This window comes from Acipenser ruthenus, chromosome 6, assembly GCF_902713425.1.
Source record: "Acipenser ruthenus chromosome 6, fAciRut3.2 maternal haplotype, whole genome shotgun sequence".
Taxonomy (NCBI): Eukaryota; Metazoa; Chordata; class Actinopteri; order Acipenseriformes; family Acipenseridae; genus Acipenser; species Acipenser ruthenus.
The window spans coordinates 60077898-60101698 of NC_081194.1; the positions used below are offsets into that span (position 1 = coordinate 60077898).

At 38.3% G+C, this 23801-nt stretch overlaps 1 protein-coding gene and 1 long non-coding RNA gene across 2 annotated transcripts; one reads left to right on the forward strand and one right to left on the reverse strand.

Moving 5' to 3' along the window:
* Positions 1–208: 208 nt before the first annotated feature.
* LOC117410918 (DNA helicase MCM9-like) lies at positions 209–23067 on the reverse strand. Its single transcript, XM_034017871.3, has 13 exons — positions 22657–23067; positions 21908–22224; positions 18199–18515; positions 17862–17943; positions 16807–17007; positions 15571–15696; positions 15077–15196; positions 14450–14624; positions 10504–10706; positions 7236–7439; positions 5047–5129; positions 3860–4005; positions 209–3395 (listed from the first exon to the last, which is right to left on the reverse strand). The coding sequence occupies exons 2-13, from the start codon at positions 22215–22217 to the stop codon at positions 2204–2206; spliced, it is 3159 nt and encodes a 1052-aa protein (XP_033873762.3). The 5' UTR covers positions 22218–22224; positions 22657–23067; the 3' UTR covers positions 209–2203.
* Positions 3957–11780, forward strand: LOC131737313 (uncharacterized). The gene is made up of 3 exons (XR_009328929.1): positions 3957–4020; positions 10014–10383; positions 10785–11780. It is a non-coding gene; the product is annotated as an uncharacterized LOC131737313 (long non-coding RNA).
* Positions 23068–23801: the final 734 nt, after the last annotated feature.

The following is a 23801-nucleotide window of genomic DNA, read 5'->3' on the forward strand; positions in this document are numbered from 1 at the left end:
AGTTACTAAACAAAAAGGTCCTTATGTACCCTTTAATACATGAACTAGTTTACTACAAACAGCTTCAAGATCTGTTTCAAGCATTCAGTCATAAAGTGAGATTTCTTTGTTGTTTTGAGTTGAGTCATCTTTCATACAGTACACCACAATAGTATACTAGTTTTAAGTGACGTTCTTAGATCTGTATGAGTCTATACATGCTGCAGAGGTAGTGAATTCAGTAGGACAGTAACAGTTTTAACATGTGAAGAGAGATACTGAGGGTGAGCTGTGGATGATTGCCTTGATAAGCTTTCATAACATCGTATTTGGAATACCCTGACAAAACTACCAATGGATTTCCCTGAACAAGATTACATTCCTTGTTATAAAAGCCACCTGGCACTTGCCTTTCAATTAATTATCATAAAACGACCGGCTTAGCTCACTAATATTTGTTTCTTTAAAATGTACTCCGTATCTTTTTGCCCTTGAGTCTAAAATACTATTTTAGTCCAGAAGCTACAGAAAAGTAACCCTTCCTGTGTTTTAAGTACTCACTTGGGACCATCGCTAACAGTTCTAGAATGACTCGCATATGTTCCACCAGGCATTGTTTGTCCCTGCAGTATAATTTCAGAACTCGAACATTTATCTTTCACTCCTACTAATGCACTGCCTCGCATTGTTATTTATTCAGTTTTTTTTTCTGTGTTGATGTAAAATACTTGACGGATCCTGTCTCTAAATCGCCATTTTGTGCTATGGAATTATTAAGACCATTAAAAAGGAAGTGAAATGGTCTTAAGAGAAGGCTGTTCCTTATATATAGTGGGAGATCTTAAGATTGTTTTTCAAAATGAAAGCGTTGGGCAAACAGTAGTCTCAGTTGTGAGCTGGAGTTTAATGCAAAACCAAAAATACATATATAGCTGAATGAATACCATAGCTGAGGTCTATATGATGAAAACCAACAAAACCCTTTGTCAAACAAGGGTCTATTTAAAAATTTAAACATTTTCTAACCACAATAGATCCTTGTATTTTCTTTGGCATTATCATCCAGGTGGTCATAAGTAGTTACAGAAAACAAGATACAATATAAAGTGGCAGCAGTGTTATATTCAGATGTACAGTAAATATGACTTACTCCATATATGACTGAGCTAGGTGCAAATAACATTGATATTTTGCATTCATAATTGATAAAACCCTTGCTTCATCCACAGTAGAAGTGAGCAGTTAATTGCTCATGTTACCCGATCACAACATTATTACCCATGTCTCCTGTATTAATAACTCGGGGCAGGGGGTAATTGTTCTCTCTATATAACAATATTGTTCCTTGAACATTCAATACTTAACTGTGTACAGTGCATGCTCTATTAAAAAAAAGTTAAAAAAATAAGATACAATGTCACAAAGGATCATTATCTTAGTCAAAAAAGGTTTAAAGATTCTGACATGCAAGTCATGCCTCATTTTAATGAATTCAATGCCACACTTAATTTGTGAAAGGTAAAACAGACGTTGACTAAGTAAGAACTCATGGTTTGACAATTCCAAGCAGTATTTTCAGCTGTTATTGCAATTGTCTGACACGTTAAAACAGTTAAAATTTAAACATACTTCAACTATCATGACTCAAAATGAGTTAGTCAGTAAAAGCAAAAACCATTCTTACCTGTGCTAAGAAAGTGCAGCCAATGAGCCTATAATGAAAATCCCTGTTCTACACGCATTACGTTCTTGACATAAACCTCAGTGAAGAACTCCTTGGGGCTTTTCTGTGACCTTGACAGCAGCTCCATGCTCAGTTCACTGAGCAGAAACACAGCGTAGTCTCTTGGGGGAATCTGGCTACCTTTATGTAAATACAGTACTATGATTTATGAGCAGTTTGAAGAATCTTTTTTAATGGAAAAATACAACAAAAATTCAGTTACTTCAAATGCTTGTATACAAAATGATATTTCCTTTACAGGCTTGTTAAATGTATTGATTATAACGCCTATCAAGAACCCAACAAGAAAAGTAAAATTTGCATTACATTATTCAGTTTTTATTTTCGTTCAATTTTGAAAATGTACATACATTTTAGTAGCCCTCAAATTGTGCCAAGTGTACACACCAGACTTTTGGTATGTACCTCTTGGTCTGAAGTAGAAACAAACAAAGTCTTCCAGACTTGTCATAAATCTCCAAGCACACACTGATGTAATTATCATTTTTTCCTGAATTCTTCTTCCCAGTCAACATCTAAGGCTTCATCATCCAGCGGTGAAGAGCAAAAGAGAGCTTTGCTTGATATGGTATTTCTTGGATCAGCAAAACCCAGTTGAAATGATTTTCTTTTTCTTGAACTACCAGTACTGTATGTGTCTGTATTTTGTCCCATGTACACCTGTGCTTGCCCTTGTTGTTTAACAACGGTTTGGTCAACACATTTCTCCTCTGTGGGGGACGTAAAGGAAAATTTACCAAATTTTGATAATTTAGTGACGGACACCACACCTCTGCTGGGGTCACTTGGTGCGTGGCTTTTCACTTGGTCTCCCCTCGATTCAGTGGTGTCAGCATGACCCATATCATTACCATTTAGTTTCTGTAATAACTGATCCCGCTTATTACATACACTATGACAATCATCAGAATAAGACAATTTCTCTCTTGGTTTAAACACAAAACAACTCAGTTTTGACCGGAGAAAGTCAGGGATCTCATCAGTATCTGGTGCAGGAGGACCTGCAGTGTGGTCAATCTGGGCTTTCTTATTTCTTCTCACCGAAGGAACGCATCTTAGCGGTGTGCTGTGTGAAAGCCTCTTGTCAGCAGAAGAGGGGTAGCCTGATCCATCATGACTTTGGTCAAATAAACCAGAATGGTCCGATTTTAAATCAGTGGTCTTTTCATGGCTTTCTGTATCCTGACAAAGATGTTTGATCTTTTTCTTCCTCTTACTGTGTAGATTTTTAGAACCCTTTACTGTTACAACATACTCTGTGGCTGTTGTATTGCTGTCCTTTTTTGAACCAATGCTTTCTTTGACAACAGAACTAGCCAGTTTATCTTGTGCAGCCAACCTATCACTTAGAGCTGTCCTTACTGCTGTGTTGCTACTTGACAGATCCTGAATGCTCTTGTTATTATGAAGTGAATCACCTGATTCAGTTGAAGTTTTCTCATTGTAACCCTCCTCTGGCACCTTTTGTATTGGTGACACATGCATATTCGGTTCTGTCTCGGTTCTATTTTTCAAAGAGATGAACCATTCCAGACCATGTTCACAGCTGCTGTTTGTCTTGGATTCTGTTGCAGATGGTTTTACTGTTTGAATAGTTGAATTATCATGTAATCCTTCTTCATGGACAGAAGTCTCTGTTTGTTTAGAAGGACCGGCACAATTATTCTGTAACCTGAGGAATACAGAATCACAAATACACCACTGTTACAACTGTATTTAAAAAAATGGATATATTTATTAACCAAAAAGCTGAAAGTTTAACAAAAATAAAATAAACACACACTCAGGACTAAATGTCAAAGAATTATGCATTTTAAATATATTTTTTATTCTACATCTGGGTTTAACCTTACTGCATAGGGCAATCAATTTAGTATGAAAGAGTGAAATGTATTCTAGATCTGATGTCATCAGTCTGATCTGCCAAAATAAGCCATAAAAAAAACACAATATTTGTACTCTGAGCCTCTTTCTGCAATTTGGGGCCAACTCATTTTTTTTGTAAATAAAAGTACATTTCAGATTATATTGGTAAAGGCAACTCCAAATGTTTTGAAATTGTATTACAATTATTTTGTCTGCCGAAAAATGAGATAACCAGCCTATAACACGTTACAGTGCATTTTTGTTTCTTACTTATTAAGGCGTTCCAGCTCATTACTGAGAAGATGTTGCAGCCCCAATCCTTCAAGGAGAAGCTCACATTGCATTTTATACTGCTCACATGGGTCCTCTGGAAAAGAAGTATGCAGTGCATTCCCACCACCGAGAAGAGCCCCTCCCTAAATTAAAATAAAGTAAGAGCTGACAGAGTTTACATTTTTAACATTAATCATTTAGGAGAAAAAAAAAACTAATATTTTTATAAACTTAATTGAGGTAAAAGTTGTAGGAGATGACATTCTTCATAAAGTATTAATTATGTAGTTGATTATTTGTATGAGTTTTGATATTCTCATATTTTAATACATCTTAAAGCACATGTAACTAGCTAAGCAAGACTCTGCAATTTTCCTGTCTCTCTAAAAAAAAGAAACTAGATATTTGCAGTCTCTCGTATCTTGGCATCCGGGCAGAGTGCCAAAGTTACCAGGTGTCTAATCAAGATGGGTGGAGGAATGGAGACACACAGTGTGAAAACAGAACACCACAAACAAAGGACTAGTTTGAAACAGATTAGGTTAAAATGCTTAAATGTGACGCACTATAGAATGTGATAGATTTGGGCGAGTTTCCCCCCTTACCAGGAGGTGTATTGAAGGTGTGTGACAGCAAAGTGGATCCATACTGATTGGAAGAGAGTATAAGAAATGGGGTGGAAATGCCAATATATTCATAGTATTTAATGTAACGTTTTTGTTTGAATCATTAGTCAATCCTCTGATTTGACTCCATGGACGTCTGTGTTATAATACAAACGTATACATTAGGGCATGCAGTGACCTGCACGTCTTTGCTTGCTTATATCTAATGTTTATACAATTGTATTAACATTATTTTCTTTTATACATATAAAGTATTTTTGATAAAAAAAAAAAAATCATGTCAGATTTCTTTCCCTACAAAAAGTAAATAAATGTACAGTAGAACCCCTACTCTCCACACTGCTCCAGGGACATGCAAAAAGCAGGGTCATCCCAGCTCAAGTAGAACAAACAAATTTGGGGTGTGCTTTCTCCTTGTGTTGTGTGCAACTCATAGCGAGAACATGCCCCAACTTAAAATAAATAAAATGATGAATAGATGCAAGTCACTGAAGTAGCAAGAAGACGATGACGTCATTGGTTAGGACTGCTCTATCATAAGCAAGGCCAGAAACATACCTGCATTGAACATTCCATGACTGAAACAACAACGATTGCATCTTCCACTGTCACAATGTCCCTGAACATCAGCCTTGAATGAGCTAGAATCAAAACAAAACCTACTTAACATTTTTTTGTATATATTATACAGTGCCGTGAAAAAGTATTTGCCCTGTCTGATTTTCTGCATTTTTGCATATTTTTGACACTGAATGTTATCAGATCTTCAACCAAAACCTAATATTAGATAAAATGGACCGAGTGAACAAAGAACACACACATTTTATACATATTTCATTTATTTATTAAAGAAAGTTATGCAACACCCAATGCCCCCATGTGAAAAAGAAATCAACCCCTTAGACTCAATAACTGGTTACGCCACCTTTAGCAGCAATAACTGCAACCAAACGCTTCCTGTAGTTATTGATTAGTCTCTCACAGCGCCGTGGAGGAATTTTGGCCTGCTCCTCCATGCAGAACTGCTTCAACTCAGTGACATTTGTGGGTTTTCGAGCATGAACAGCTCGTTTCAGGTCCTGCCACATCTCAATGGGGTTTAGGTCTGGACTTTGACTAGGCCATTCCAAAACTTTAAATTTCTTGTTCTTCAACCATTCTGATGTAGACTTGCTTGTGTGTTTTGGATCATTGTCTTGCTGCATGACCAGCTGCGTCCTGATGCAGCTAAGCGTCCCCAAACCATGACACTACCACCACCATGTTTGACCGTTGGTATGAGGTTCTTACTGTGGAATGCATTGTTTGGTTTTCGCTAGACATAACGGGGCCCATATCGGCCAAAAAGTTCCACTTTTGACTCATCTGTCCATAGAACATTGTTCCAGAACTCTTAAGGATCATCCAGGTGTTTTTTGGCAAACTTGAGGCGAGCATTCATGTTCTTAATGAGCAATGGTTTCCGCTGTGCTACTCTGCCATGAATCCCATTTTTGCCCAGTGTCTTTCTGATGGTGGAGTCATAAACACTGACCTTAGCCGAGGCGAGAGAGGCCTGCAGATCCCTGGATGTTGTTCTAAGGTTCTTTGTGACTTCCTGGATGATTTTACGCTTTGCTCTTGAAGAGATTTTGGCAGGACGGCCACTCCTGGGAAGATTCACTACTGTCCCAAACTTTCTCCATTTGGACAAGATGGCTCTGACTGTGGTTCGGTGGAGCCCCAGAGCCTTAGACATGGCTTTGTAAACCTTTCCAGACTGATAGACATCAACAACTTTTTTCCGGAGGTTTTCAGGAATTTCTTTTGTTCGTGGCATGATGTGCCTCTAGAACAGGGATGGGCAATTCCGGTCCTGGAGGGCCGGTGTCCCTCCTGGCTTTTGTTCCAACTGTGCTCTAAATTACTTAATTAGACCAATAATTGTTAATAATTGGTCCAATTAAGTAATTCAGGCAAAGTTGCAACAAAAGCCAGGAGGGACACCGGCCCTCCAGGACCGGAATTGCCCACCCCTGCTCTAGAACCTGTGTGCTGACAACTTCACTCTGATGGTAAGGGCCAAAGTTAATCAGATTTATATTGGGCAGGGCTGGCCCAAATCAGGCCTGGTTGTTAACCAAAGTACTCAAACAGCTGACCCTAATTATCCCTTTAATTGGGTTGAGTTAACTGGGGGGGGGGGCAATAACTTTTTCACACCTGAAGATTGCATGTTTGATTACCTTGCACACCAAACAAATGAAAGAAGCACCAAACTTTGGTGTCATTTTTTCTTTCAGACTCCCTCTATATACTACTACAACCCACAAAAAAATCTGACCGAATACAATGTGAAAAATGTGCAAAAATGCAGAAAATCAGACAAGGGGGCAAATACTTTTTCACGGCACTGTATACACACACTGGTAGGTATTCATCATTACAATAAGTCTAATTAACTTTGCTCTCACTACCAATGCTGTTACTTCTTGAAGATGCTGGAGGCTTAAACCCTTAAATGTACCCTTTGATTGAACTCTTGAGAAATGACTTAGCTGTGCTGTTGATATTCCTGGGTCATCGATCCCTGACCTGGAAGTAACTTCACTTCAAAAAGACTCAATTTTAGAATTAATCTGTCTATGAAGAAGTGCATCTACCCCACTATTTGTATTCATGCAGGGGCTGGGATTTGAAAACTATACAACTTTCTGAAACACAAGGCACTGTGACAGACATCGGGTGGAATATAAAATAAATCTCACCTTCTGCTAAGCGACTCAAGCTTTCTAGCATGCGAATAGTGGTTCTGGCAGCATTTCTGACGTCACTCTGCCGCTGCAGCTGATAATATCGAATTAGGATAGCATTGGCTTCTTCAGACATTCTGGGCTTCAATGCCTTAATGAGACAGAAATATGTTTTCATCTTCTCCATGCTCCACAATTTGGCAGATACACTGGGTGCACCTGTTGGTTAATTATGAATAGAAATAAACTTATTAAAATAATTAAACTACAGTCAGCACTTGCATATCCCACCCTGTAAGATTCTGACTTCAGTGACGGTTAAAAGAGTGTAACGCATATCTGATTATTTCATTTTGGCCCGTTCCAACCCTTATCCGTTTTTCAGGGAACACAAAAAAAGATACAAATGTCAAAAAATACATAGCTGAAAGGACTGTTTTAAAATAAAGTAGGCTTCCATTTAGATGTACTGTAGTTGGTTTTGTTTGTACAGTACTATGATTAACAGAAGTAATATTTTAGTTTTGCTTTTGTGGATGAGAAAAAAAAAGTTACAAAAAATATTTCAGCATTTTTTTTTTTTTTTTTGCAAAACTCCAAAAATGCTAATTCAAAAGTATTCATACCCTTTGATGCTAAGATAGTATTGTCTACAAGGTGCTAGACATTTCAATATGATAATGCAGAACCTAATTCTAGAAACGTCTAGGAAATGCTGGATTGTAGGTGAACATTCAGGTGGGTGAATAGGATGATTGCTGTCATTACCAATAAGTCAATATGGGAAAAAGACCTTAGGCAGAGGGATACAAGAAGATTTCCAACCATTTGAGTATCCCAACTTCAACTATTGATTCTATTAAATCAAGAAGTACAAGATTCATGGTACTGTCACAATGTTGCCTCAGTCTGGAAGAAAGAAGGTTTTTTCACCAAGAACAAGTAGAAGAATTGTGAGGAAGGTTACTAACAAACCAAAATTAACTGCCAAAGATATTCAAAGTGAATTGGCTGCAAGTGGGACTGGGGTTTCCATTTCAACCGTAGGTCGAGTATTGCATGGTGAAAGTCTCAATGTGCTTTGCTGGACAGCCACTGTTTATTGCAGAGAGGTATGTATTGGTGACTTTGTGCGACAGTACTGTCTGTAGTAAAACACTGCCAAACGCCGACAATCTTAATCGTAAATATTTTACAGAAAATGGTGATGCTTTAGTTGACAATTTTCCTTTTTTATGATTTCAAGGCAAATAAACCTGGCTTGTTTTGTGCTGATGTCATGTTCATACCTTCTGTAGATACTATTTCCGTCAGCACAGCGATTGCCCAAACGTTTGCAAAGTACCAATTAACTTTGGAAAATGTGGCTTCGACTTGCACAGATTCTGCTTCATTTTACATGCCAGGGACATTATGTATATTTTATTTATAAATGTAGTCGTCACCAATTTTTTACCCCGGTTTTCTCCCCAATTTAGTATGCCTAATTATTATCTGTATCCTCGGCTCACCGCTCGCAACCCCCCCGCCGACTCGGGAAACGGCGGCTGGAACACGCGTCCTCCGAAACGTGCTCCTGCCAAGCCGTCATTTTTCACACTGCAGATCCACTGCGATGCCACCAGACCTATAGTGTCGGAGGACAACACAGATCTGGCGGCTCCACTGCAGAACCACAGGCACCCTATAGGCCACAGGGGTCGCTGATGCGTGGTGAGCTGTGGATTCCCCTGCCAACCTAAGCCCTCCTGACCCGGGCAGTGCTCAGCTAATTGTGCGCCGCCCCCTAGGAACTCCCGGTCACGGTCGGCTGTGACATAACCTGGATTCAAACTTGCAATCTCCAGGCTATAGGGCACATCTTGCACTCCGCACGGAGCGCCTTTACTGGATGCGCCACTCGGGAGCCCCCAGGGACATTATTAATCAGAAACCAGAACTGCTACTCATCATATTCCACATGTAAAGTGTTTTTTCCCCCCGATTTTTACCGATGTTTCAATTAAAAACTATTTTGTACCGATTTTATCCCTGTTATAAAAGACAAAAACCTAAAACACTATATACAGTGGTTTGCAGAAGTATTCACCCCCTACCAATAATGTCACATTTTGTTGAATTACAAATAATCTGTGCACAGTTTTTCAAACAAACTTTTTTTTATACAAAGCTGTAGTGGTTAAACTGAACACTTATATGAGGAGGTTAAATGTCAGCAAAACTTGCAAAGAAAATGTACAAAACGAAATTTACTGGTTGCATAAGTATTCAGTCCCTTAAGTCAGTACTTGGTAGAAGCACCATTTGCAGCAATTACTGCTATGAGTCTTTTTGGATAGTTCTCTACTAGCTTTGCACAGTAAAACTGTGACATTTTTGCCCATCCTTCACGGGAAAATTGCTACAGTTCTGATAAGTTTGTTGGGGATCGTCGATGGACTGCAATCTTCAAGTCTCACCATAAATTTTCGATTGGATTCAAGTCAGGACTTTAACTGGGCCACTCAACAACATGAATTCTCTTCTTGTTCAACCACTCCTGTGTGGCTTTGGCTTTGTGCTTCGGGTCTTTATCCTGCTGAAATGTGAATTTCCTTCCCAGTCCCTTGGGATGGTGTTGACTGGGTGATGTGCAGTGTTGGGCTTGCACCAGATGCAACGCTTGGAATTATTTATTATAGGAAAGATCCGACATATATATTTTTCATATATTTTTTTGCAATATATATTTCTTTTTTTTATTTTAAATGTGTCCAGCTATAATATTTTCCCCCGCTTTTCTCCTCACCGCAGCAATTCCCCACATGGCTCAGGAGACCCGAAGATTCAGTGGGCGTCCTCTGATCCCACGACCAAGCCAGCTTCTTTTTTCACCCAGGAACTCGAGAGCGGATGTTAGCTAGCCACCGACCTCTGGAGGACAAAGGCCAGCCCTGCAGGTGTCTGCTCTGAGCTCACTGGGCACCTGCCAGCAAGGTTCGCTGTAGAGCGATAAGGAGAAACAGTCCCTGCCGGTTTTACCTCCCTAATCCACGGGAGCACCAGAGCCAATGCAACACTCCCTTCGGAGTCCCCAGCAAAGACAGGCCTACTTCGCACAGCCAGGACGCGAACCTGCGCTGTATGATTCACCCTACACACCACACAGCTGAGCTTCTACCAGGTGAGTCACTCGAGGACCCCCAACATTTATTTATTTATTTATTTATTTATTTATTTAATTAGTCATGAGGAAAAAATGATATACAACTACAGGTAAGTGTTAGAAGATTATTATGCATACCTTTGTTTTCGAGTATAAAGGAGGAGATGATATGGTCCCACTCCTCATTCTTAGTGTCCAGCAACACCAGGACCAAGTCAAAGCGGCTCAGCAGTGGGCTGCTGAGGGCTACATTTACAGATACAGACACATTGGGGTCATACTGGCCTTTGGGGTTAGTTGCTGCCAAGATGGTGGTCCTTGTATTTAGCTTGCACACTATACTAAAGAGAAAAGAAAAGAAAAAAATATATATTTTTAAAACATTTTCTCCCAATTTAGAATGTCCAATTATTTTTTAGGCTCAGCTCACCGCTACCACCCCTGCGCTGACTCGGGAGGGCGAAGATGAACACACGCTGTCCTCCGAAGTGTGTACCATCAGCCGACTGCTTTTTTTCATACTGCGGACTCACCATGCAGCCACCCAAGAGCTACGGCATCGGAGGACAACGCAGCTTACAGGCAAGCCTGCAGGCGCCCGGAAAGACTACAGGGGTCGCTGGTGCGTGGTGAGCCGTGGACACCCTGGCCGACCTAACCCTCCCTCCCCCCAGGCGACGCTCGTCCAATTGTGCGCCGCCCCCTGGGAGCTCCCGTCCAGTCGGCTGTGGAATAGCCTGGACTCGAACCGATGACGTCCAGGCTATAGAGCGAATCCTGCACTCCACACGGAGCGCCTTTACGGGATGCGCCACTTGGGAGACCCCCCAAATACATTGTTAAACTTAGTACAGGAAGATTATAGCTCTGATGCAAATAAATCCAATACATAGGCACACACATATATAGATATACATGCAAGCACACACACACACACATTATATATAAACACACACTGATTAGTCAACTAAAGAGTTGATCGCAGATACATTTTTTTTTTTTTTTACAATTTAATCATGCATTAAAAGTGCATTCTGAGTAGAAAGGGAAAAGCGTGCTACTATTTACGGAAGTGCTAATTTGAAGCATGCTCTCTCCCTCCCTGTAAGTGGCAAGACACTGTGGTTTTAAGCTTGTATAAAAAGGGGTTAAAGTTGTGTAAAAATCATAATTGTTGTCTTGTTTTGTACAAGGATTGGTGATAGTGTGCTATGGATGTATATACGAATTTGGAACGGGAATGTTTATCTACATTAAATGATCGCCAAACATGTGTCTGCAAAGTGTCTCGTGTGCATTGTAATCGGAGTTGTGGTAAAATCCAGCGTGGCGCATTTATCCTGACCAACATAATAAACTGTTTATTTAGTTATAAACCTTGGAGTGTTTTTTGTTTCCATGTTTGTGCATTGCTAACAATTTAGCTGTTTACGGGTCACCCCAGAGAGGTTAAACAGAACTTGCATTTTCCCCTATAGAGTAACATTACAAAAATATTCACACTCGTGGTTCTCTAAAACTACCAGGTTAATTAAAATGACAATTACAAGACATGCAGATCCTATTTGTGTGACATGCCTTTTGCTATTTTCATTTTAAGATTTTAAACAGTTTTCTTAAAATACTGGTTTTAAAAAAAGATGCGCAAAGACTTAAAACCGGATGGGCAACAGTTTTTGATAAAGGATCAGTGTAGTTCATCACTTTTTCAATGCTAAGACTAAATTTCCCATGAACTTTGCGCAGGCGTGGAGAGTAGTTTTCAATCTAAAAAAGTCCATTAATGCCGCCATCTTGATCGGGACTAGGCATACATCATGAAACGTTCAAGTCCCGCTTGGGGCTACTGTGGTGTTAAAGGTTTTAAAATTTAGAGCCCGGCTTGTCTGCGAGAAGGCCGCTCTAGGATATCTGTTAAACTGCACCGACAGGTGTCATGCGAAACAAATAGACGTCACGTTGACTTTTTATTTTAAAAATATATAAGTTTTTAATGTTGAAATATTCTTTATTAAAAGTGACACTAGGTTAATACAAATAAAAGTTTCAATAACATAAGCTACATCCATAATTAGAACGTTTTAATAATTTTATAACAATGAAGTAATATAATTAATAGACTATTTATTTTATTATCTATTGTTACCACCATGTAATCACAGTAGTTAGCCTACATGCTACCCCGTTTACAGAGACGTGGTAATCTCACACACCGAGTTTATAAAAATAACCTAGTAGTAGTACAGCAAAAAACAGATGAAAGCACACAAAAGTATGATACTGTAATATTATTTGTCACTGTACATAAACAAAAGTATCTCGTTACCTGTCAAACTGTAAGCCCATTTTATCATTGATAGCTATCCATGATGTATTTAAGCTAATGCTAATTACAGATGTACAGATACATTTTGTTGCCCCCCCCAAAAACACATATTAAAACGTTAGACCTTAACTTTATATTTTAACAGGTGTTTTTTTTCCTCCCAATTTCGTGTAAATCACGTATTTTTTCCTTAATCACAACAAGTCCAGATTTAGCTAAATACATACGCGTATCACGAATTCAACATTTAAAACACTACAAAAAGAAAAGAGAGTTAGGGGAATACCACCAGCTTGTTAAAGAGCTAATGTGATTATTATTGACCAACATTATTAAAACAAAGAAGCGTCATTTTACAGAAATACAAAACCAGTGTGTGGTGCTCCCTGTCACTGACTAAACTTAAGATGAAATAAAGGATTGACAGCATACCATAAATTTAAAATTGTTCTATTATTTCTTGCCATGTGGCGTCCTTTTTATTGTCTTTATTACCACGGACATTGGCATCATAAAGAACATTATATTTTTCGACTTTAATAATTAAATTCTCATGTCAATACTTTTTAATTCTGTGGTAATCTCTGCGTGAGCGAGACAGTATCAGTCTGACAGCCACTACCTTTGACCTTATTTCTGATTGGTCCATTGCGACTTGAACAGCGCGTAGCACAAACACAAATAAAACAAACATATTTCTATGAGTGCTGGGGCATGTATTCTGATACAAAAATCAGATGTTTGTATTCGTTACAAATGACAAACACCTTGCACTTATTTACCGTCTCACCGAAATTTGCGCAACAGTTTCAAGAAATGGCAAATGAAAAAGAGCTCCATGTGATATGCGAGATGAATATACAGTACATTAAAAAATACACAGAATCAACACAGCAACTCTTGAGCCTCTATTTAAAAGTTTTTGACAGCAAAAAGTAAACAAACCAGATTATGCGCGCACACGCATAGTGATCTCTATGGAAAGCCATCTGGGACAGAAATGTGTTGTGCTGCTTTAGAGCGAGTCAGAATTTCAAGGGACAGTCTATACTACAGACGATATCTTAACGATAGGATGTCTATACACTTAAAAGGTACAGTTATCGACATGTAATGAAATAGGCCTACTTCTGTGTATGTACCATGAAAAATAATACTACAGTATCATACTTGTGTGCTTCCAACGGTTTAGAAAATGCAGTAGTGAATTTTTTCAAGCTGGAAATCTGGTAACCCTAAATGTAGCCTACAGGCCCACTGATACAGTAATGTAAGCATTTATATCACATATCACAAATCACAAATGTGATAAAGTAATCTTTCATCTCCATAATACGGCAGGATCAGTATTCCCTTTTGTTGGATGCAAAAAAATAGTACTTTCAACTTAAGGCTTCTTGTGGTAAAGAATATAGCAATTCATTTTAAGTTTCTGCTTTTTTACTGGAAACCCCCCTCCAATTATACATTTTGATCTACTCCTTATCAGCCAAATAGTCTCTGGTCATCAAACTTTGGTTTGCTTTGCGAACCAAGAGTTACAAGGCATCTGCAGAGTGATGAGCCTTATAGCTGCTCTGCTCCAAGACCTCCTGCAGTATTATTAAGCATTCTGAAACTGACTTTCTAAAATCGCACTTCAAGAACTACATGTTTGATTTAGCTATGTAAATAAACATTGCTGTAAAATGTTTTGAGACTTTACAGCAATATTAAGCTGCCAGTTCATAACAGTTTAATCACAGACCGAGACCTTACCCAGCCTTGGCTACACTGATTGTCTGCTGCTCCATGGCTTCGTGAATGCTGGTCCTATCGTGTTCCTTGATGCTGTTGAACTCATCGATACAACACAGCCCTCCATCAGACAGCACCAAAGCGCCAGCCTCCAAATTCCATTCTCCAGATTCCTTCACTGCAGTAACAGTCAACCCTGAAATGATATGGGTATGATAATACAAGGAGCACTACTTCTGAACTGAATGAAACAGAACTTAGCTAAAGTCATTTTAAAATGTCATATTTTCATCACCTAAGCCTGCATATTAATGTGAGACTTGATTCATTTCTCTGTGCAGATGCTGCAGCAAATTAATCTGATTTCCACTTGATTTACATAAACATGACATATTTGGTTGTAGGTCTATCAGATCTTTCAGTGCTTACGCTTGCATTATCAGGTGTAAACAGAATAGCTTGGCACAGCATTGCATGGTTTGTAACCAGGGTACTGCTCACACGATTGACCTAGAGGGGGTTCTGAATGCACAATAAAACAATGGCTCGCAAAATGCTGTTAGTTCAGTTGGATCCAGTCAGTGCTTGGATGGGAAACATCTAATGAAAACGCACAGCTGCAAGACATGGGAGGGCTAATAGAAGTACCTGCACTGGTGGATCCAATCCCAGCAGTAAGGACTGACCGAGGAGTAATCTTTGCAGCATATTTCAAAAACTGAGACTTTCCAGTTCCAGGGTCTCCCACTAGTAAAAGGTGGGACTCACCTGAAAAAGAAAGAAATGTGCATGTTCTTGTAACTAGCTTTGTCTGGACTTAACAGGTCTTCAATCCAAAGACAGTACCGCATATCTCACTGGAATACTGAAAGCATAAAGGGAAACCTTGCATAGCAGCTTGGCTAATCACATCTGTTGCAAGCAATAGGTATGGAAAGAGTGAAAATGTATTTCTTTCTTTATTTCTTTATTTTTTTAACAAGAATCATTGCCACTAAATGACATGGGAGTCTCATTTCAATCTTAGTGAAAAAGTCTGCCCCTAGTCACTCTGGCTCACTACACTAGCAGCAAATTCATCTTGGGTAAAATGAGTTAGTTATGGATGGCTCATAAAAAAAAGAAAGCACTCAACTACTGACCTCTGACCTTACTTCCAGATGCATCAATTCTTTGTACACCTCCTGACAACACCATGGCAACAGCAAGCTTTACAACATACATGCCGAAAACCTGGGGACATAGGCTCATCAGAATTTTATTCCTACCTTTAAAACCGGAATAAAAAAAATAAGAGATTGCAATTAATATTTGTATTTTTACAAACAGAAGAGCACCATCCAAAATGAGAAGTTTACTTCATTTTTTATTAAAGCAATACTACAGGGCAGCAGTGTGGAGTAGTGGTTAGGGCTCTGGACTCTTGACTGGAGGGTTGTGGGTTCAATCCACAGTGGGGGACACTGCTGTTGTACCCTTGAGCAAGGTACTTTACCTAGATTGCTCCAGTAAAAACCCAACTGTATAAATGGGTAATTGTATGTAAAAATAATGTGATATCTTGTAACCATTGTAAGTCGCCCTGGATAAGGGCGTCTGCTAAGAAATAAATAATAATAATAATACATATGAAAAGGATTTCCGCTCCTGAAACGGCACTCAGTGGTACTGTCATTTTGCAACATACATTTTCCTATAGTGATCTCAAAGAGATAACTGTATCATGTATTTGCATTTCTTATTCATTTTAAATCCCACTGTTTGTACTGAAATGTTTTTCATTTTGCTTCTCCAATACAGCTATGGCCAAAAGTTTTGCAGCACCCTACAGAAATAACAAATTGTGCTTCATAAAGTCCAGTGAAACCTGCTGAATAATGTTATGTCAACATATTGAATTACATACCGCTTTGTAGTTTTCCATATACTTAACAAAAAACTGACAAATTGAAAAATGTGACATTTCAAAATCTAACAAAATACTGTACAACCATTATGGCTTCTGGTAGACTTTTACGATAACATTTTGTAGTTTTTGATTATATGATGTTAAATAAAAGATCCAAATTATGTTCACATAGTTTTTATTATTTTTTAATTTTTTATTATGTCTCAGTACTAAAATTCTAGGCGATGCAAAACATTTGGCCATAGTTGTACTTTCACACAAAAATAAATGTATGGGCAAGATGGTAATCTCTTGTGAAAATAAATGTTAGGAGTGAATCTCTTATTTACCCATCTTCAGCAGTTTCTCTCCCAAATATCACTTGGAGAATGGTGCTATTTGTTGTGTAGTGCAAGTATAGACATACAGACATAACAGAAGCACAAAAGTAGTATTCACATTGTAATTAAAAAAGCATATCAAAAAATACCTGCTAAAGGATTATTTTTGTATTTATCCCAGAAGTCTTCAAATTCTTTCTGAACTTCCTCATTAATAACCACACCTGTAGGCTGTTCATTATTAACTTCAATGAAGTTGGCTTTTAAAACTATCTCCAGGTTACAGCGTGTATCTTGATGGAGGGGCTTCCATCGCTGCATCACAACGCCATACACTGTAACATCGTCTCCTGTGGAGCACACGGGTTTAACAAGACATCAAATCCAGAGTCAGGTCAATAATGAGGTTAGCCTCTGATCAACACTTTCATTCCACAGGGTGAAAACATGTTGTGTGGCCATACACCTCAAATTGATGCCTGCTATGGACAACAAAAAAGGACTGCATGTAAAATGTTTTTTTGTCTTACAATTCATGTCATGTTTGAGAATTTGGAATCCTGCATATACTATAATATTATGAAACACCTCATTGAAAAGACGACAGTAAAAAAGATGAATGAAGCAATGTAGTAGCCAAAATACCCAGAATTCTTAGATTATAGATTAGATTACACATGCATTTTCAAATGACCAATATACAACTACAGTATATGCAGTAAAATGCTGTGATCACTTAATGTTGTCATTGGTTGAGACCAGAGGACTTTTGCACTACAATGTATACCCTGTATACATCTTTCTGAGAAAGTACACACCAAAACTACAGGGTCCATCCAGTGTGTAAGTCTTCAAAGTGGATTAATTTGACTGAGCATATTAGAGTGGGAGACAATGGTCCCCAAGTACACTCCAGGTGTCTGCTAGTTATAGCTATTGTATGACAAGCGCTTTGGGGGTTAAGGTCCAGGTTTTTAATTAAAAAAATGCAATTAACTTCCTCTCCAACTCTGACTTCAAAAGCATCATTCAGCAACAGGTTGCTGTGTTTGACTGCCTGTATTTCATAGGATATACAGATTTGGAATCATAAGGAAAGTCAGTGGCAAAGAGATTCCTCTTGTGACAGATTATTTTCTAAAATGTTAATCACAAAGCTTTAATAAAATATTTTTTACAATTGAATTAAAAATCGATCACTTACCAGACTTGCAACTGTCCACTAAATCGTCTTCCAGTACTGCCATCATAGACCGTGGAATACTTCCGACAGACAGCCTCTGAACCTGTGCACAGGAATAACACAGCAGAACAGATACAGTGTAAGCATTCACATTTGTAATGGCAACAGTTTAGCATAACAGAACATACAAGCCTGAATGATTTAACTAACAATGCAAAATGTCCTTTTGGTCTATAGCTCTTTGTCACTACCGGGTGGAGACAATGCACTACTTGAGTGTATCAAATAATTTTCTATGGGTTTTCTGCCCTCCAATCTGGTTATTTTTTTGGGAATGTTACACTTTGTCTACATTCACCTGCTCTTGAATCTTGATTTCCTGGTAGTCCCTGCAGGTGGCAGGTGTGGAAGAGCTTGCTGACAGGCAGGTGAATTTGGAGGAGTTACAGCCTTCCTCATTGGGGCAGTACACGGGCTGGCTGAAAGTGTAATACTGTTCGAAGTCTGCTTTCACGCAGAAGACAAGCTTGCACTTATTACATATGTAGTCCCGCTCAAACTCCAGCACCTTCGTCATGCCGGTGCGTATGACTGTGCCAGTGACGGACAGGAAGTGTCCTACGTCTCTGGATTTAGGTATGTGCTCCCTCGTCAACTCAGGGCAAACCGGTAAAGCTGCAAAAAAGGAGGAAAGACAGGAATAAAATCTGTCTTACTTTTAGCAACATACACAAAGTAGAGATGGCGGACTGGCATATTGGCTGCTATGTGGAATCTAAAAAGCTACAAAAGCTTTTGGGAGACAAACATTTACTGAACTTTGTCAAACTCTACTTGTAAGTCAATAATTAAAATATGAAAAAAGGTAAATATTTCGGCAGACTTCTAGTAAATATGGGGTTTGTTAAAGAAAATAAATTACTTGATAGTTAACTGTACATCAGAAACATCTTTATGAGCACCTTTAGGGACACTGAACATCTCCAGAAACCCAAGTCACCTATACACAGAGAATAACAGACGGCAGTGAAAGTATTATAACATTGTTTAATTAATGGTGGCAATAAGGTTTTTTTTTATTTATTTCAAGAATCCCCTTAAACCCAGCAATGAAATTACTGTCATGTTTTTATACATATTACTGTATAAAGTAGGGCATGGTCATCTAGTCATGTACCTTGTTTCTGGTGTTATTTTTCTCTATCGCCTTTTCTCCTAATACTGGGGAATAATTGATGAACTTCTAACTCTATGCGCCTTGTTTTTAAGATAAAACAACTTTTTGTGTATACATTTTTCATATGATAAAATAAGTATTAAAAGGAGTTTTAAGGTAGCAGTGATTAACTTTTCACCACTAGGTGGAGCTGTAGGTTTCTTTAATTTGCAAAAAAATAAATAAAAACACAGTAAAAAAAAAAAAAAAAAAAAAAAAAGCAGGCAGAAATTCCTTGAGGGGAGAAATGTTTTAAAAAAAATAATTAAATGCCACATCTATTTATTTGCAGCGGCACAAGCCAGAAATCACATTTATTCAAAAACCTACAGGACTGTCCTTAAGAAAAGGAAAAAAAGCCTACAGAGATGACATTTTGTAAACATCTTACTACTATTTACTTACTGCAGCACAAAGAAACCTAAAACTACTTCTCAAATATTTTGACAATACACCTCTCAATGGCTCATAGTAGCACAATAGTACAGCCCCATTTAATTTGTTTTTCACTTTATTTATTTATTTCTTAGCAGACGCCCTTATCCAGGGCAACTTACAATTGCTACAAGATATCACATTATTTTTTTTTACATACAATTACATTATTTCTTACATACATTTACCCATTTATACAGTTGGGTTTTTACTGGAGCAATCTAGGTGAAGTACCTTGCTCAAGGGTACAGCAGCAGTGTCCCCACCTGGGATTGAACCCACAACCCTCCGGTCAAGAGTCCAGAGCCCTAACCACTACTCCACACTGCTGCCCATTGAGTTTATTAAAACTTTAATAAACAAAAATGGTAAATACACAGGAGCTTGGAAAACAAATACACCAAGCATCAAAAGAAACTTAGCACATTTATTTTATTTTTTAAAAAATGTATATAAATGATGGACATTGACAAAATGTTTTTGGATTTTTTTTTAATCACGCAATCATTCATCCTTGACCATGACACGCTTGAGTGACTGACTGAAGCATATGCACTTAATCATCTAATTAGTGAGACAGTTGATTGGATACTGGATATGGAGTGATTTCAGCTGTTGAATTGCAAGCTTGAATAAAAGCAATAAAGAAAATCACAATAAAGAAAAACAATATATCACGTCTGTCAAGAGCAGCGCCTTCGTGTAATCGGCATGTTGGAGGCTGGACTAGGACAGCGTACTGTGGCTTGCCGTCTTGGGTGCTCACAGCCAGCAATTTCAAACCTGGCGAGATGGAATAACCAGACTCACTCTGTCCAAGAGTCACAACACCTGCCCAAGATCGACAGATCATTTTGCATCATCTTTGTGATGTTAATTGTTAAATCAGCACAATAAAAACTCACTGCACCTGCTCTAAAACAGAGTTTGTCATTTTTCGATCATATCTAGTGAATTTTATCCAAATATAAGTGATAAGTTTATTTTGATGTTCAGTATAGCAAGAAGCCTAAGGAAAAGGACTTCACCAGTAGTTATTTATATATAGCAATGCAATGTTTAATCTCAATTTGTCAAGTGATTCTCCAGGTATATGTAAAAAATGATGAATAAACTGACACAGACACCTCCATTTATCCCCAGAATCTGATACTCTAAATAACTTATGCCAAATAAATAACGTTTCATGAAAATTGGATAAGCGGTTCTCTAGCTATATGGAAAAAATGTAAAGTGTAACCACCTCCACTACATACAGAACAACTTTTTAATCAGGGTTCTGTTACTTAAACAGCACATGAAGGAGCACTACAAACCTGAAAGAGACCTGACCTGATTAGAATAGAAATCAGCTCTGTGGCATCTTGCGTTAGCCTCAGGATCACACATTTCATTCCAAAGGCTTAAAGCTAGGCTGGCACCGTCTTTCCACTCCTGGTATAGTATGCTCCCAGTTTCACCGAAGGGCCTCTTTGACCTCTACATTTTCGGTGAAATTTAAATATTTCCAGCCTTGCATGTTAAATGCATATGTATATGTTTTTTGTATGTATTATCATCTCAAATGCATCTACAAAGACTTTAAACTACACGTGCCAACTTCTACCCCAGAACTTCACTGGAATCCAGACCACAGATTCCATCTCACTGATACAGGGTTCTATCATAATTGGTCTAAATACAGTAGCTGTGGATCCAAATACTTCAGGCCTGTATAGTTACAAAAAAATAAACCTCTTTGTGTACAACTACCAGTGCATTTTGGTGTCATTTTGCCTGAAAAGGTATGTAATAGGGAGTCCTATTTTATTGATTCAAATGGTAAGGAATTTAGGGATCAGTATTGCTATGTGAGCAGTCTCTCCAAATGTAATGTCCTTTTAAAAAGTAAATAGCGGGATTGCAAAAAATACTGTTATACGTCCACCTGTTTAAATAATGTACCTGTAATTTTTCTTGTCATTGTTAACATCCTGACAACGTTTTACACTTATAACTTTAAAGTCTGTTTCAAAGCCATTTTCAAAATGGCCACTAGTGCACTGGGGTTTGAGATCTGTTCTCTAAATCACTGCAGGAAGAGTGATTAAAAACACATTACAACAAGTGTTCTGGCTTTCCTTTTTCATACTACATCATGGATGGTTATTGCTGTGTTACCTGTTTGAAATTCTTGACAATAATCCTTACACTATCAGTGCGAGCAGCCCTTTTGAAAAGAGCTTTGAAACAGACTTTAAAAGGTATAAGTGTAAAAAGTTGTCAGGATGTTTACAATGAAAATAAATGACAGGTACATGACAAACAGTTGTAGCTACATGTGGGGACGTGTAACACCATATATTTTTCGGAACCCCGCTACTTACTCTGTAATGTTAATATAAACAATTACATTGTCACAACAAAAGCTACTCACCTGATATTCTAGCATGGAGATTTTGTTTCATTGAGTGGCCACTTTGATTGGAAACAGACTGCAAAACAGCCATGGCAGCTCTACGTAAACCATTATCAAAAACGGGGAGCACTTCATTCGGAAACGCATTGAAGTATTCTCCAACCTCCATGTTGGTCTCAAAAAGGGTCATGGCATTCACCACAACTGCATAGTGCGCATCGTCATCTGGTTCCTGTAGAATCTGGAGGACATTGCTTTTGTGATGTTCAATCACATATGATTCAAACACCTGCCCTATGAAGGCAACCTGGTCTGAATTTAAAAGCATCTTGAACCTGGAGAAATAAACAGATGCTGTCATACAGTAAATACATGGATACCAAAAATTCAGGTTTTTACTGTAAATATCTCTAGGCTGTTGTTTATATGCTAATGTCCCGTCCATAATTATTTTAAAAATAAATACATTTTCCCCAGTCCCAATGCTTCCGCCTTTTTGTTTTTTAATTGCTGCGACACAGCTGTGAATGTTCAGTAACACTACATGGGGTCACATTTAAGCACGTTTAGTTGGAACAAAACACTATACTGTAGATTCTCCACATTTTAACTTGCCCATGCTCCATTTAATGTTGCTTGTGCTTTGAACTAAAAATATATACTCTTGTTTGCAAATAAAAAACAACACGTTTTGTGTAAGTTTTGTGTAGTGTAACTTATCACAATAGCCACACAAACCAATTCTGAAAAGCTAAATAATAACTTACCGGATTTGTTTAAATTAGATACATTCACCAGGACCCGACTATTATTATTTGTTTAATGTTATGAAAATCCGTCCGTGTCAAAACTTTCACTACACAATTTGCATCTGCCGCCAGTTTCTTCACGTACATTTCCGGGCGACGTAACCAAAGCAGGGATGTCAGTTCCGCTTAAAACTAGCGGAATTGGGCTTACCAGTCGCTTAATTTTCATTCGTCTATTTTAGCACGCATTTGGGGATTTTTTCTGTTGCTGGTCGCTTATGTCAAAAGTAAAAAGCATAACAAATGTTTGTGGTCAATACATGCATACAAACTGTAGGTTCCTGGTCTCAGTGCGCAGCACAAGACTATAATTTTCCACGTCTGCACACTTAGCCTCAGACCCCTCACCCTGTCTGCTTCGCGTCGCTGTCATGCCAATTTTTTTCCTTGCTGAATTTTGCACTATTTTGAGATTTGGGCATGGCAGGGGCGCCATTTCGGAGGGGCCCAACCCGAGTGTTTTATACCACTTGAGATGTCGTGCATCACAAGACTAGATCAACAAAATATAGTAATTGCTTACATTACTTATCCAGTGGGAGGGGTTAGCTTGCATGGATGAACACAAATGCTTCAATTTGGGACATGATAAAAGTTTACAAAAACAATCATTGCAGGGGTAAGTAGAATGTACTTTATAAAACAAAATGATTTATCTCTACTAAGAATAGTGCACAATGTATCAAACTGTGTGACTGATATCTGTGTTAAGACTCCAAGATTGATACATCAAGGCTGTGGGATCAGTAATGTCTTATTATATTATCTCCTGTGTGTTCTGAACTTATATATAAGCTTAAAAATAAGGCTTTATTTGGTACTGGGTCTGCACACCACAGGTGCAGATTGCTTAGCTTTAAAAGTTGCCTGTTGGTTCTGTGCTGGTAATTTTGTTATCGTATGATTTATAAAAAATATATTATTATTATTACTTATTTCTTAGCAGACGCCCTTATCCAGGGCGACTTACAATTGTTACAAGATATCACATTATTTTTACATACAATTACCCATTTATACAGTTGGGGTTTTACTGGAGCAATCTAGGTAAAGTACCTTGCTCAAGGGTACAGCAGCAGTGTCCCCCACTGGGGATTGAACCC